The 14,271-nt window shown below is 40.8% G+C and overlaps 1 protein-coding gene across 11 annotated transcripts in view; it reads left to right on the top strand.

Annotated features, from left to right (window-relative positions):
* The window catches only part of tmem168b (transmembrane protein 168b), a 42,186-nt gene extending 28,242 nt beyond the window's left edge, over positions 1-13,944 (top strand). For all 11 annotated transcript variants that reach the window (XM_038780065.1, XM_038780064.1, XM_038780063.1 and 8 more), the window contains one exon: positions 11,844-13,944. In XM_038780065.1, coding sequence (XP_038635993.1) covers positions 11,844-12,391 — 548 coding nt within the window. In that variant the 3' untranslated portion in view covers positions 12,392-13,944. The remainder of the gene's footprint in view (positions 1-11,843) is intronic.
* Positions 13,945-14,271: the final 327 nt, after the last annotated feature.

The raw sequence follows: 14,271 nt of genomic DNA, 5'->3' as shown, positions 1-14,271 counted from the left end.
TTAAACACAATGTTTTTTTATTAATAACTATAATTTCCCTACTTCCCTTCACAAACAATGGTACCATGTTCGCTGTCGTCCAGTCCCATGGCACCTCACTTGTGGTCAGAGATGATTTGAAAATTAATGTCGCAGCCCCTGCTATTTCCGTTCTTGTCTCACACAGCAACCTAGGATACACCTCACCTGGGCTTGGGGTTTTATCCACTTTTAATCCTGCTGAAACCACTAACCTCTCTTCTTTTGATGCTAATCTGTTCAATTATATATCTGTCCCCCTCCCGGCTTTCTCTACCTACAACGTCCTTCTCCAAAGTGAACACAGATGCAAAATACTAATTTAATACCTCGCCGCCGTCTTTCAGCTCCACACTCTTTGAGCCCTGCTCTTTCCCTGGTTACCCTCTTGTCCTTAATATACTTATGAAGCACCTTGGGATTTTCCTGTATTTGGCCACCGTGTTTTTTCATGCCCCCTCTTCACTCTCCTAATTTCTTTGTTAAGTATCCTCCTGCACTTTCTGTACTTCTCTACGGCATCCACTGTTTTCAGCTCTCTGAAGGAATTTGCCTTCCATTTTTTTTCCTTATCCAATCCTGTATTTCCCTTGACACCCAGCATTCTCTGAACCTTTTGGTTCCACACTTTATCTTTACGGTAACATAAGATAAGAGCTAGGAGCAGGAGTAGGCAATTCAGCCCCTCTAAGCCAGCTCCGCCATTCAATACGATCATTGCTGACCTCTCTGACTCGATTGCACTTTCCTGCCGCCCCCATAACCCTTCCACCCATCACTAATTAAAAATCTGTCTATCTGTTTGCTTTGTACTCTCTCTCGTTCCTCTTTGACTGACTCCCACTGCTCGGATGTGGATTTATTTTACAAGTAGCTGCTCCCACTGCACTTGGCCAGTTCCTTGACTTATCCTATTAAAATCAACCTTTCCACCATCCCCCTCCCCATGAAGACACATGTCACTCTGTTCAGCTGAAAATCTCTACCACGCCAGTCAGAATCCTCTTAAATAGATATTAGATATGGTTTCTTGAATTTAATTATTTTTATTTCTTCCATGAAGTTGGCTGTTCCCTCGTCTAGCTTGCTGTAAAAAATTCAGTAATATATTTGCCATGACTAGAAACCCTGTTTGAAATCGAGTGGCCTCCTGTACAACATTCCAATGTTCTGAATTCCAAGCATTCTATTTGAAATGGCAGATGCTACAGCAATTGAACACATAATTGAACCTGTAAATCAGATTAATGGGCCTTACCAAGCTCAAATGTGGCAGTTTTATAAAAGACAAAACCTTTGTAAATACCTAATGCATAAAACCTGTGTTTCTTGTAATAAGTGATCAAATTGGAAACATTCCACACCACTACTGACAATTCTAGCCGACAACAAAGGCGTTCAAGCTTTTTGCCTTCATGGGCCTGATTGTTGGATTACCACAAAGACACATGGGATTATGTTTGAAAATTGATTCTCATCCTGTGACCTTCCTGAAACTAGGCAAGAGTAGTAGTAGACCAAATCTGTGTTGAGTATCTTATTTGGACAGACTAAGTGAATGGGCAATAACAATGGGCATCGTGCGACAATCACCAGGCAGGAATGTTCCCTTCCAGTCGGGGAACACTTCAGCAGTCAAGGGCATTCAGCCTCTGATCTCCGGGTAAGCGTTCTCCAAGGCGGTCTTCAGGACACGCGACAACGCAGAATTGCTGAGCAAAAACTTATAGCTAAATTCCGCACGCATGAGTGCGGCCTCAACCGGGATCTTGGATTCATGTCGCATTACATCCACCCCCCACCATCTGGCCTGGACTTGCAAAATCCCACCAACTGTTCTGGCTTGAGACAATTCACACCTCTTTAACCTGTGATTATCCCTCTCCCTGGATCTGTAATGATTTGATTACCTGCAAATGCTCGCATTCCAAGCATTGTCCAGCATCTCTGACTTTGTCTATATAAATGTTTCTGGAACATACCTCGCCATTCACCTGAGGAAGGAGCTGCGCTCCGAAAGCTCGTGTTTGAAACAAACCTGTTGGACTTTAACCTGGTGTTGTAAGACTTCTTACTGGGAAATAACATGGCAGAGGGAATATAATGCAAAAAAAAATGTAATTCTCCAGAGTTTTGAAGAATGAGAGGTGATCCCATTGAATTGTACAAAATTGTTAAGCGGGTTCGACAGGGTGGATGCTAGAAGGATATTTCCCCTGGTTGAGGGGTCTCGAACCAGCGGACACAGTCTCAGAATAAGAGGTAGGTTATTTAGGACCAATATGAGGAGGAATTTCTTTTGTCAGAGGGTGGTGAATCTTTAGAATTCTCTACCCCAGAGGACTTTGAAGGCTCAGTCATTGAGTATATTCAAAACAGTGGTCGATAGATTTCCACACATCAAACAGTATCAAGGGATGTGGGGTAGTGCTGGAAAATGGCATGGAGGCAGAAGATCAGGCATGATATTATTGAATGAAGGGGCAGGCCTGAGGGAACAAATTGCCTACTCCTGCTCCAGTGTTCCTATTAACATTGTCTGTGAGCAAATAACGAGTACCCAGGAGTTACCTGGTGATTCCAGGCCTCCACAATATCAGGGAGCCTGGTGAGTCTCTGAACCAGAATAAGATAGATCTGTTGGTAGTGAAGAGGAAAGAGATGGTGACCTGAAGTCATAGAATCCCTGCAGTGCTGAAGGAGGCCATTCAGCCCATCGATTCTGTACCAACCCTTTGAAAGAGCACTCTGTCTAGGTCATCAAAGCTGCTTTTGTGAACCTGTAGTAGCAGATCTCCAAACCGCAAAATTTAAACAGGGCAAATCAGTAAATATGACTGAGTAGCCTGGGCTTTGAGTGCTGGCTTATCAGGGCTGCGTGTTGGTCACATCTGACCACACTGTGTCCTGCCAGGAACTAATGAGCTGTCCTGTTAAATAGCATCTGCTTGCACAGATACAGTATTTTGTTCAGAGTCCTGAACAGAATTGATCTAAACGTTAAGATTAAATGACTCACAGATGGCATGGCATATGAATTAAATTTAAATCCACATCGTTGCAAAGGGCTGCTTTTGTTTTACAGATTATTTTAGCTTTGATGTTGACCATTCCTTTTACATTTGCAAGAAATAATAAAATGTCTCCAAGCAGAGGTGATCCAATTTTGGTTTCACAATAAATTTCTTACCATTGTCAGAAATGGTATGTCAATTTGGGAAAGCCTGATCTCTGGTGGTGTAGCAGAAAGAAGGTTATTTGTATCAGTGATAAGTAAATTTCTATCATAATCCCTATACTGTTTAGCCCCTTAATTAATTTTTCATGAAGGTGGCTAGTAACTTGAATATTTTCATTCCTATTTTGAGACCCCCAGTGACAGCACTAAATACTCCTCCTATGTACCTCCATTCCCACCTCAGAAAAGCACCACAAAAAATTCAATTTTTCATTGCTGCACTCTGTACTGGAATAATTTTCTTTGCAAAGTGCAAGCTAGCTCATGCCCAAAGTCATTCCATACAGGAATCTTAATAGCCAGCTGCCTTTCTAGTGAGATTTGAACCTAGAGTTCAAATGCCACGGCATCATAACCCATTGCGCCATAGGCTGACAAAGCCAGGATTTATTTGTGAAAGTTTTAATTTCCTCAATGAAAATCCCAGTATGTATTTTTCAGGCGGGATGAGCATTGCAGTCATTTATATTGCGCAATAAGATTGAAATAATTCAAGGTATGAATACGAACACAATTTAGGAATATAGTTACGCCAGACTGTTGTCAAAAACCACCTGGTTCAATCAATAATGTTCTTTAGGGAAAGAAATTTGCCATCCTTAGCTGGTCTGGCCTATATGGTTGACTTCTAACTGCCCTCAGAAATGGCCGAGCAAACCACTCAGTTGTAACCAATTTGCTTTGGAAAAGGCAAAAATTGGACAGAATACTCAGCAACCTAGGCATTGGAAACAGCAACGCAATCTACACCCTCTTGATCCTACACTGACATCTGGGTCTTGTGTAAAAATTGGGCAGGCTGTCCCACAGACTAGTCAAGCAGCCGCCTGACAATAGTCATACCTGAATTGTACCTTCCAGCTAATGTTCCACACACCTGTTTTTCATCCACTTTGGTAAATGTCACGCCAGTTCACTCTTTCCTATTGAAATTCAATATCCATCTACTTGACATTTGATCAACTGCTTTGGAATTTTAGTGATAGGTAAATACATCTTGTACAAAATAAATAAAATTGCATCTATTTCAAATTGCCATTAAAAACTTCAGATTATCCTGCTAAAAAAGGGTGCAAAGTGAATTGGGGGCTGTGAAATGTATTGAGTTATGATCTATGTGTTTACAATGGAATCACACTCAATAGTCTTCCAGCACAGCCCCTGCGATGAATCACAGGCCTGATCGGTCAGACATTTGCATCTGCGGTGCCACCCCACCTGGGGGGTGGGTTCCAGGCCTTTCCTTGTTTTCCTCCTTTCGGGTGGAATGAGAGCATCATTGCAAGGTCAACATCTGCTAATCATCCCACGTTCCATCCTTATCCAAGCCTGTAATTGCTTTGAACAAGAGAACAATCTTATAGTATTTTATTCAAAAGGTTGTAAATACTTCAGGACCTCAGGCTACTTAACATGGCAGTTTGCTAGTGGTCTTTGTGTATCTTCACTACACTGCTGCTATAATGTGAGGCCCCCTTCCAGCATGGGGAGGGAGAACTCAGTTTAGGAAGTAGGGGAGGCAATGGCCTATTGGCATTGTCACTGGACTAGTAATCCAAAGACCCAGGGTGATGCTCCGGAGACCTGGGTTCAAATCCCACCACGGCAGATGTTGATATTTGAAATTCATGAAAATTTGGAGTTATAATTCTAATGGTAACCATGAAACCATTGCCAATTGTCATAAAAACCCTTCTGGTTCACTAACATCCCTTTAGGGAAGGAAATCTGCCATCCTTGCCTGCTCTGGCCGACATGTGACTTGAGATCTAAAGCATTGTGGTTGACTCTCAAACGCCCTCCGAAATGCCCGAGCAAGCCACTCAGTCCAAGAGCAATTGGGGATGGGTAACAAATGGCATCGATGCCCACGCTCCATGAACAAATAAAAGAAAACCTACCTTGGCTCTATCCTGCGGAATCGTTTGCCTTGTGCGGTTGGGCAGATATGCTGTTAAAGGAAGATCAGTTTCCCAGAAACAGTAGCAATCTGACTATCATGGTATCTCCCTTTTTCTGGGTGTTCTGGAATTAAAATGAGAACCTCCTGGTATTTTGACCTTGTATCTATTACTGAAAAGAGAAACTTGTGCCTAAAAGGCTCAGCAAAGTCTCTTGCAGCAAGGATTTGTTGCCAAAGCTTTGACAAAGAGACACCCAGACTCGAAACGTTAACTCCCCTCTCTCTCCACAGATGCTGCCAGACCTGCTGAGATTGTCCAGTGTTTTCTGTTTTTGTTTCAGATTCCAGCATGGAGCTATTTGAGACAGGGTGGGATCCTCAGTGATTCTCTTTTATCTTGCAGCAAGTCTCTCTCTTTGGTCCCATCCTAGTATTTAGGATTGTTCACTACAGAAAATAGCACCTTTTACAATAAAGGGAAAATACTGTGGGTACTGAAGATCTGAAATGAAAGCAGAAAATTCTTGAAAAACTCAGCAGGCCTCACAGCATCGGTGAAGAGAGAGAAACAGAATTAACGCTTCATGTCCAATATGATTATTCTTCAGAACTTCAGTCCAAAGACTAATCATATTGGACTCAACATTAACTCTGTTTTTCTCCCCACAGACACCGTCAGACCTGCTGAGTTTCAGCTTTTACAATAAGTCCATTTTAGCAAAAACTACCAAATACTGACAGCTTCCCGTTTGCACGACAAAATTAAATGATTCGGTCAATTGAATTTGGCAATTCAAATAGCGTAAAGTAAGAATTTAGAGCTGTACGTTTTGAGTCATCAGGTTTTTAAAAAGGGAACAACTTGCCTGTATGAAGCCGGTTTGCCATCCTCGGAGCACCTCAAAGTGCTTCAGGGGCCAATAGCAAAAGTAAATGTGGTCCTATTGCGTAGGGAATCAGTTCAGCCAATTTGTGGACAGCAAGCTCCCACAAGCAGCACTGGAGATAAATGACCTGTTGATCTGCATTTCCCACCCTGTCTTAAATAGCTCCATAAACTTGAATATCCATTTGGACATAATGTACCCGACCTCGGTTTAGCCTCTTGTCGAAAGGAAGACACCACTGTCAGTGTAGTACTCACTCAGTACTGGGCTAAAATCTCAGTTCAGATGATCTTCACAGGAGAGAAAGAGGACAAAATGCCAGTGGTGTAAGGGAACGTAAAACAAAATCAATGATAATCACTTGGTCGATTTCATAAGTGTAAAAATGCTAGTGAGGAAATAATAAGACATAAGAATTTTTTGCAATCCAGAGTACAGTGGCATAGTGGTTATTTCACTGAACTAGTAATCCAGAGGCCTGGCCTAATTATCCGACGGCATGAGTTCAAATCCTACCTTGCCAGCTGTGGAATTTAAGTTTGATCAATTTAATAAAAATCTAGAATATAAAGTACAGCAGTGGACACCACAAAAACTGCTGGAGTACTGTTATTTTTATAAAGATCTGCTTCACTAATGTCCATTGGGGAAGGAAACCTGTTATCTTTGGCTGGTGGGCCTATATGTGACTGCAGAACCACAGCAGCATGGTTGATTCTGAACTGCCTTCTGAAATGCCCTAGCAAGCCACCCTGGCTCACCACTATCTTCTCGAGGACAGTTGGGGATGGCCAATAAATGCTGGCCTTGACCTCATCTGCAAATGAATAATAAGAAAAATTGGGCGGCAAAATTATGTAATTTTCCAAAGCACAATTCCTGGATCTATCCGGAGCCAGCCTGTTAACTGCAATTGTACTTGCACAACAGGATGTAACAAAACAAAGAGGTCATGCACAGAAATCAATGTGACTAATGCGACAAATGAAACGCTAATCCAGGCTTATCTGACTTGAGGAAAGTCTTCATGGTTTTAAACTACAAGACATTTCCCAAAATACCTCTGGGAAATTTAGCTGAGGGTTGCACACCACATTAGCAACAGAGAATCTGCTTACTAAATGAAAACTGATTGCAAATAGCATCTAGTGAGAAAAAACAATTAGGCAGCATTGAATGTGCACCTGACACCACGGTGGCAGCATGACTTAACACTCTAAAAATAATAGCTTGCGTTTCCCCATTCTTTTCCATTGATGATGTAACTAAGCATTGGATGGTTTTGTTGTGCAAGTTAGAATAACCAAACGAAGCAAAACAGCAATTGTAAAGCCTTTTGTTTTTGCAAGGGTTTTAAAAAACGTTTTCCTGACCACTGCTTGTATGTCCACTCTGTCCAGGCAAATGAATCCAGGTATTCATCAGCTGCTCCCCGATATCATTCTCTGTAACAACAGATATGCTGGTCTCGGCCTTTAATTTTTCTCTTCCCCCCCCCTTGTAGAAATAACACCATCCAGTGAAGCCCTTTCTATTGATGGTGCAGCTGAAATCAGAAGCTCTCCATCTCTAGAATGCTGGATCATATATTGACCGTACCACTCCACGGTAGGGTTGTTTAGCACCAAATGAATGATGCAGCTTTAAACAATAAAATCCATTATACTCCGAAACAAATTGGCCAATCTATTTAATGTGCAGTGGATCATTTTAGGGAGTCCAGAGAGCTGTAGTTTTTAAAGACTAAAACAAATGGGCACACATGTAGCCTCCGCAATCCCTTCCATATCATGACACTGGAGCCTTTTTCCTCCCAATTTTAGTAAAGGTGACCATGAGTTGTTTGCCTGAAACTGTTAGTTGAAAACCGTAAGTATTAAGGGAATTGTGCCTTAACTGTAATGTAACAATTGCACTCTTAACATTTTCAAAATAATATCCTTGGGGAAATATTCAAGTTACTCCCTGTTCATAGTATTTGCATCCGAGATGTACTTAGAATGTAAAACTCCTGGAGCACATGAAAGACGAGATAACCAAACTCATGCATGAATAATGAGAATTTAACAACATTGGTTGGTTTTAAATTGTAACTATTATTTTCTTAAAGTGTTTGTTCACATCTTGAATCTTTTTGAAAAATGGATTGAAGCATAGTCACTTATTACTGTAATACATTATTTATTGGCGGAGACTGAAGGAATAGAAGTCTATTGTTTATTGGATGTGGGGGGAAATGTTTCCTTGAGACTTTGTTTAAAAGTTACATTTATCATCATAGCCTCAACGGTAACCTTATTAATATGTGTAAGCAGTTCCCATTCTGTACTATCATTTTAAGATAAATGTATTCCTCATCGGTTTCAGAAAGTTTATAGATATATAATGAAAGATTACAATTGTCTATTCAATAGCAAAAACGTAAACCTGGACCTGGAGTAAGTAAAAATAACAAGGTTATTGACTAACCTCCATTATAATAAAACGATAATTGCTACATTGACAGGTTTCTTTATTTGAAATTTCATATCTTTTGTCCCTCGGTGGTTTGGGGGGGACACAATGGGCGGATGTGCAAAGTCGTTCTGTAGCTCGAGCTATGGCTTGTCTGTTAATTTCCAGCGCTAAGCCTTGCTTGAAGTAACTTTCTTCAATTAATGTTGTAAGACATTCCTTATCTGGCAAACCAAAAATAGTTGCAATTATTGTATTCAGCCAAGTCCTGCCACGAGCAGTTACTTTAAACAGTGAGGTGTACAGAGAAATAGATGCAATTTTCCATTTACCTCTGGTTAGAAACATAAACTTTGTCAATCCTTTTGACTCTACAAATTATTAAGGGAGGCCCAATATCTTTATGGGTCACAAATCTCACGCGCAGGTCTAATTGATTCCTTATAACATGACAAATGTTAGAATGAATAAGACGCCAAGCAATGGAAGTTCTTATTACAAAGCTCCAGATGTCAAGTTGTTTATTATGCCACTCACTATCTTAAGACTGTATTGTCTCACTTCACAATATGGTGACAAAAGTAAGTCCGCTGGCACAAATGAAACATCTTGTAAGCTACACCCAGCACTTCAGCAGAAACTAAATAGCACAATCGGTTAAATCTTATCCTGACACATTAAACACAAAAGCATTCTCGGAAAGGACAACTTTCACAACAATTTTGTTATTTCTACTCACAGTACAATTCCATAAGACATTCATCCATTAGTAAATGAAAGCAAAAACTTTAAACCGAAATCCACTGGGCAACAAGGTGGCGCAGTGGTTAGCACTGCTGCCTCACGGCGCCAAGGCCCCAGGTTCGATCCCGGCCCTGGGTCACTGTCCGTGTGCAGTTTGCACATTCTCCCCTGCAAGCATTTAATACCATTGAATAATAACATTCCGTAACTCCTTTGGAGCCTGGTAACAATAACTGCACTCCGAGGAGTGACAAGAGGGGCTTCGCCAGCGCACGGTATGGGTTTTTAAAAATTCATTTATGGGATGTGGCCGTCACTGGCTGGGCCATTATTGCCTATCGCTAACTGCCCTCCATTTCAGAGGGCATTTGAGAGTCAATCACATTGCTGTGGATCTGGAATCATACGTGGGCCACACCAGGTAGGGATGGCAGATTTCCTTCTCTAAAGGACATTAGTGAAACAGAATGGTTTTTATGACAATCATTTCATGATCATCATTAGACTATTCATTCCAGATTTTTTATTGAGTTCATATTTCACCATCTGCTATGGTGGGATTTGAACCCTGGACCCCAGGTCTTGCCCTGGATTACTCGTGCAGTGACAATACTACAATGCCTACCCTGGTATGGTACATGTTCTTCGTAAAGGCAGGTCCTTGACTCATTATAATAAAAATAATCTTTATTATTGTCACAAGTAGGCTTACGATACAATGAGGTTACTGTGAAAATCCTGTAGTCACTATGTTCCGGCGCCTGTTCGGGTACACCGAGGGAGAATTCAGAATGTCCAAATTACCTAACAGCACGTCTTTTGGAACGTGTGGGAGGAAACCGGAGTAAACCCACGCAGACATGGGCAGAACGTGCAGACTCTGCACAAACTGTGACCCGAGGCCAGAATTGAACCCAGGTCACTGGTGCTGTGAGGCAGCAGTGCTAACCACTGTATCGCCATGACGCCCATCAGCGGACTCTGTAAATTTGTTCAGTAACTTTCCGCCACGGTTTCTTTTTTTAAAAAAAATGTTTGGATTTATCAAACCAGGTTTCATTCTGAGATCTGACTTGTTCAGTATTAGCATCAGCTGGGATTGTAACATACTCAATGCCTGTGTTTAAATATTTACATACTGATTGCGAAGAAACAAGGCTGACGAGCTTTCTTAAAATTTAAAACGAGGTCGGTTTATGTTGGGTTAAAAAGCCCACCTAAGTAAAGATACCAGAGTATTAAAAAAGGTAAACTCACTTCTCGAACTTGCATGGCCTGCATTCACACACATACAAACATGTAAATTTTACAAGTTATACTGTAGATAGTTACTTTCTTAGCCTGATTGAGGCCCAAAGCTCATGATTGAGCTTTGGGCTAACCAATGGAAATCTCAAGAAATTGAGATTTCACTGTTTGAGTCCTTGACTGCTTCCACGTGGCTGCGGCAGAAAGTTTTCCTGGTTCCTATAGACTCCATGCGTTGAGTTGACGTTTATGTAACTGCAATTGCTGGGGCCAATTTATTTTTGACCTGTAATCTACCTGTTCCATAAGCCAGTGAGTTTTGCACCTGAGATTCCTTTCAATGGAGAATTCACTTATCCCTGTGCTGGATTTAGGTTCTGGATTTAAAGAGAAGGGATCTCTTACTGCTCCATTGGCCACTTTTACAGGCTGCTTCCCTACTGTTTGGAGCATGTATGTTGTATTGGAGATTTCAAAACGGTTACTTCAGCCACCTGCCCACTCATAATGATTCCAGAAAGTGTTTCTTTACCTGATGTCTTAACCAATGGTTGCTTTTGTTTCATGATGGGATGGGGTTGTTGAGTAGATTCTGTAACGTCTCAGTAATTAACGCCATGAATAAGTATCTTGATGAGATAGGGGCATATTTCCACATAACCCATTGTTCTAGCAGTCTTTCTGTCCCTGCTGGAGGGGTAGTCTTACAGAAATGTAAATGCTGTGCCCAGAACATTTCAATAGATCCCTTTGAAGTGGTTTGTGACATCCTCAGGTGTGTCATTCCAGAGAAGGATGCATGTCTGAATTGTATTCCACAATGTAACTTCTCCAAAACTGGTCTCTGGCAATACCAGAAATCAGATGACTTGTGGCAACCTCTGTGTCTTAGCTTGTCTATTAAGAGTCCTTTGAAACAGCTCACTATATGTTCAGTCAGCTGGTGAAATTACAGATCAATATCGCTCATGCACAAGTCACATCATTGTGACAGCTAACAAATCATCCGTTTTGTACAAATGCCGTCCCATTTCCGATACAGAGCCTTCAACTGTCTTTTTATCATTTTTGCAAACTTTCGTCCTGTGCTAAATTTGTATGCTCTGTCCCTTCCTTCCACACTGGGGTTGTGGTTATCATTATCCAAATCCCTACCCCGCTCCATTCCCTCTTTGTTTCCCTTTGAATCGCCACATCACTTATCACGTTATCCCTGTCTCCTCATCCCCCCCCCCCCCCCCCCAACTATTTAGTTTGAAGCCATGAGATTCCAGATAAATGCAGCTTGAATAGAAGAACCTGCTGCTTCTGAACACAAGCTTATTTATCTGAATTTGTTTTTTTTAATCAGGAGGAGAAACACTGAGGCTGGAGACGATCGTGGAGTGGTGGAAAGAGAAGAATGCTGACTTCTGCTCTCGATTGATAATTGTTTTGGACTGTGACAATGCTCTCCCATGGATTAAAGATGTAAGAAGAATCAGTGAAAGTTTTGTCGCCGTACAAGGCGCAGAACTGGCCAAAGAGGTTGATGTTGAAGAAGCGGACCTTCCACAGTTAGGTGACTTCACTAAAGACTGGGTAGAATATAACTGCAGCCTTGACAACAGGATTTGCTGGTCAGATAAAGGCAGAACAGTTACGGCGGTCTATGGTATATCTAAATGCTGGAGTGATTACACTCTTCATTTGCCAACAGGAAATGATGTTGCCAAGCATTGGATGATTTACTTTCCTCGTGTCACTTATCCTCTGATTCACTTGGCGGACTGGTGCGGTGGGCTGAACCTTTTCTGGATGTGTAATGTTTGCTTTAAATGTTTCAAGAGGCTGAAGATGAGGTGGTTCCCACCCATAGTCCTGGACACAGGACAAGGGTTTAAACTCGTGAAATCGTGACATTGCCATCACGTGTCAACACTTAGGATTTTGTATTGCACTTAATAGGCATCCTTCCAAAGAGCCTGGAGTGAAGGTTTATACAAAGGTTAATGGGCTACAGTTGCTGAGAAGTTACTGTTTTACCCCAAGCTTATTTCTTAAACTCGACAGATTTCAGGGTTCATCAGGGCGTATACCATTTTTATTTGTCTGTTTGTGTCTGTCTGTGTGTGTCTGTCTGTGTGTGTCTGTCTGTGTGTGTCTGTCTGTCTGTGTGTGTCTGTCTGTTTGTGTCTGTCTGTTTGTGTCTGTCTGTGTGTGTCTGTCTGTCTGTGTACATATATGTTATTACATACTGCAACATTTCTAAAACTATACGAAGAATTACTGCAAATAGTTGGCAAACAGTTATCAACATTTCTAAAACTATATGAAGAATTACTGCAATAAGTTGGCAAACAGTTATAACTACTTACAGTACACTGAGATGAGCTGGCACAACTAATGTTTTGACAGCGGCTAAAATGGAAAATAATGAACATCAGTTTAAGATGTCATTATTAACCACAGGAGCAGGGGAAGCAGTGAAGTGTGACGACCAGTCATTTAACATGCCAAATGATTAAGTAAATTCTTCAGAAAAGTATACAAAAATCGGTTAAGCATACAATGTTTAAAAGTTTAGCCTGTGGAATTTGGTGGTCCATTTTAAGATTGTTACCTGCTTTCAGTTGACTTGCTCCTTTGCATGGTGTCAAATGTAAAATAACTGGAGGATTGCAGCGGCGATATGAGATCGGATGGAGAAACCCAAACACGTCACCAATCTTGATTGCAGTGAAAATCAATTCAGCCACTAGTTCATCTGTTGGAACGTTTGATTGCTGGTATTTTATACATTTTGTTACTTTAATACTAACGCACAATGATATGCAGTGTTCAGAACTGGCACTGGCCTTTCACTCAAGATTATGTTCTTTTGTTGCTGAACAACATCATCCAGAAAAGCAATTCATTTGATAGTTGGGGGCTGAGTAAAATTGTGACTGTTCAGTTTAAGGCCCACTGTGTTGTACTTTAGTTTTTAACTAAGGAATTTTAAACCAATCCCACTGGTTGCCAGAATTTAATTATCTACTACAACCACAACCATGGAGACGTCTTGATTCATATATGCAATAACACGTGGTTGTTCCAACAGCGTTATGTTGGACATGACAATCGAGGCATCCTTTTAAAGCCACAAGCTGTTTCAGCTGTATGTCAAAATAATTTGTTTTCTCGTTATTTTAAAAGAATCTTTCTAATTGCGATTATTTGCATGTAATAAAGCAAAACAGGATGCACCTTTGATTAAATGTGTTATTCTTTTGTAATTAATTGCTTTGATTTTATCTTGTTATATTTTGACATTTATTTTATATACATTTTGATCTCGCATGTACATTACTTTACTGTTCGAGAATTTATTTTTGTTATTTCAGTATGGTTCTTTTTCAGTGCTATCACTTTTAATTTCATGTTCTGTGTTCAAAATCAACCAATAAACACACCATATTTGCTTCACTTAACTTTAGTTCGACATTTTATTTATGCTTCTGCCTAAATCCTCCCTGAGCTCCAGTAGATTGCAGCCTCGCTATAACGTGATACTTCAGAGTTGGCTTTACAGAGTCTCAAAGGGTTAGATGGAGAGAAAGGGAGTGAAAAATAAGATTTTGGTAGTAAAGTTGTATTTTATTACATTTCGCTTTAAATGACGGGAGTAGTATTTTTAATTCCTCACTCAGTGTTCATTCTCATCTGTGTGGATAACTGAATTTGTTGATTTTTGTCTACTTGCCTGCTCATGAAGCCCCTTTTTAAGGTAATTATATTCTCTCCTACCCTTGAAGTTT

This window comes from Scyliorhinus canicula, chromosome 20, assembly GCF_902713615.1.
Source record: "Scyliorhinus canicula chromosome 20, sScyCan1.1, whole genome shotgun sequence".
NCBI classification, from domain to species: domain Eukaryota; kingdom Metazoa; phylum Chordata; class Chondrichthyes; order Carcharhiniformes; family Scyliorhinidae; genus Scyliorhinus; species Scyliorhinus canicula.
Note: the sequence above shows the minus strand (reverse complement) of the source record. Positions and strands in the feature narration are given on the sequence as shown.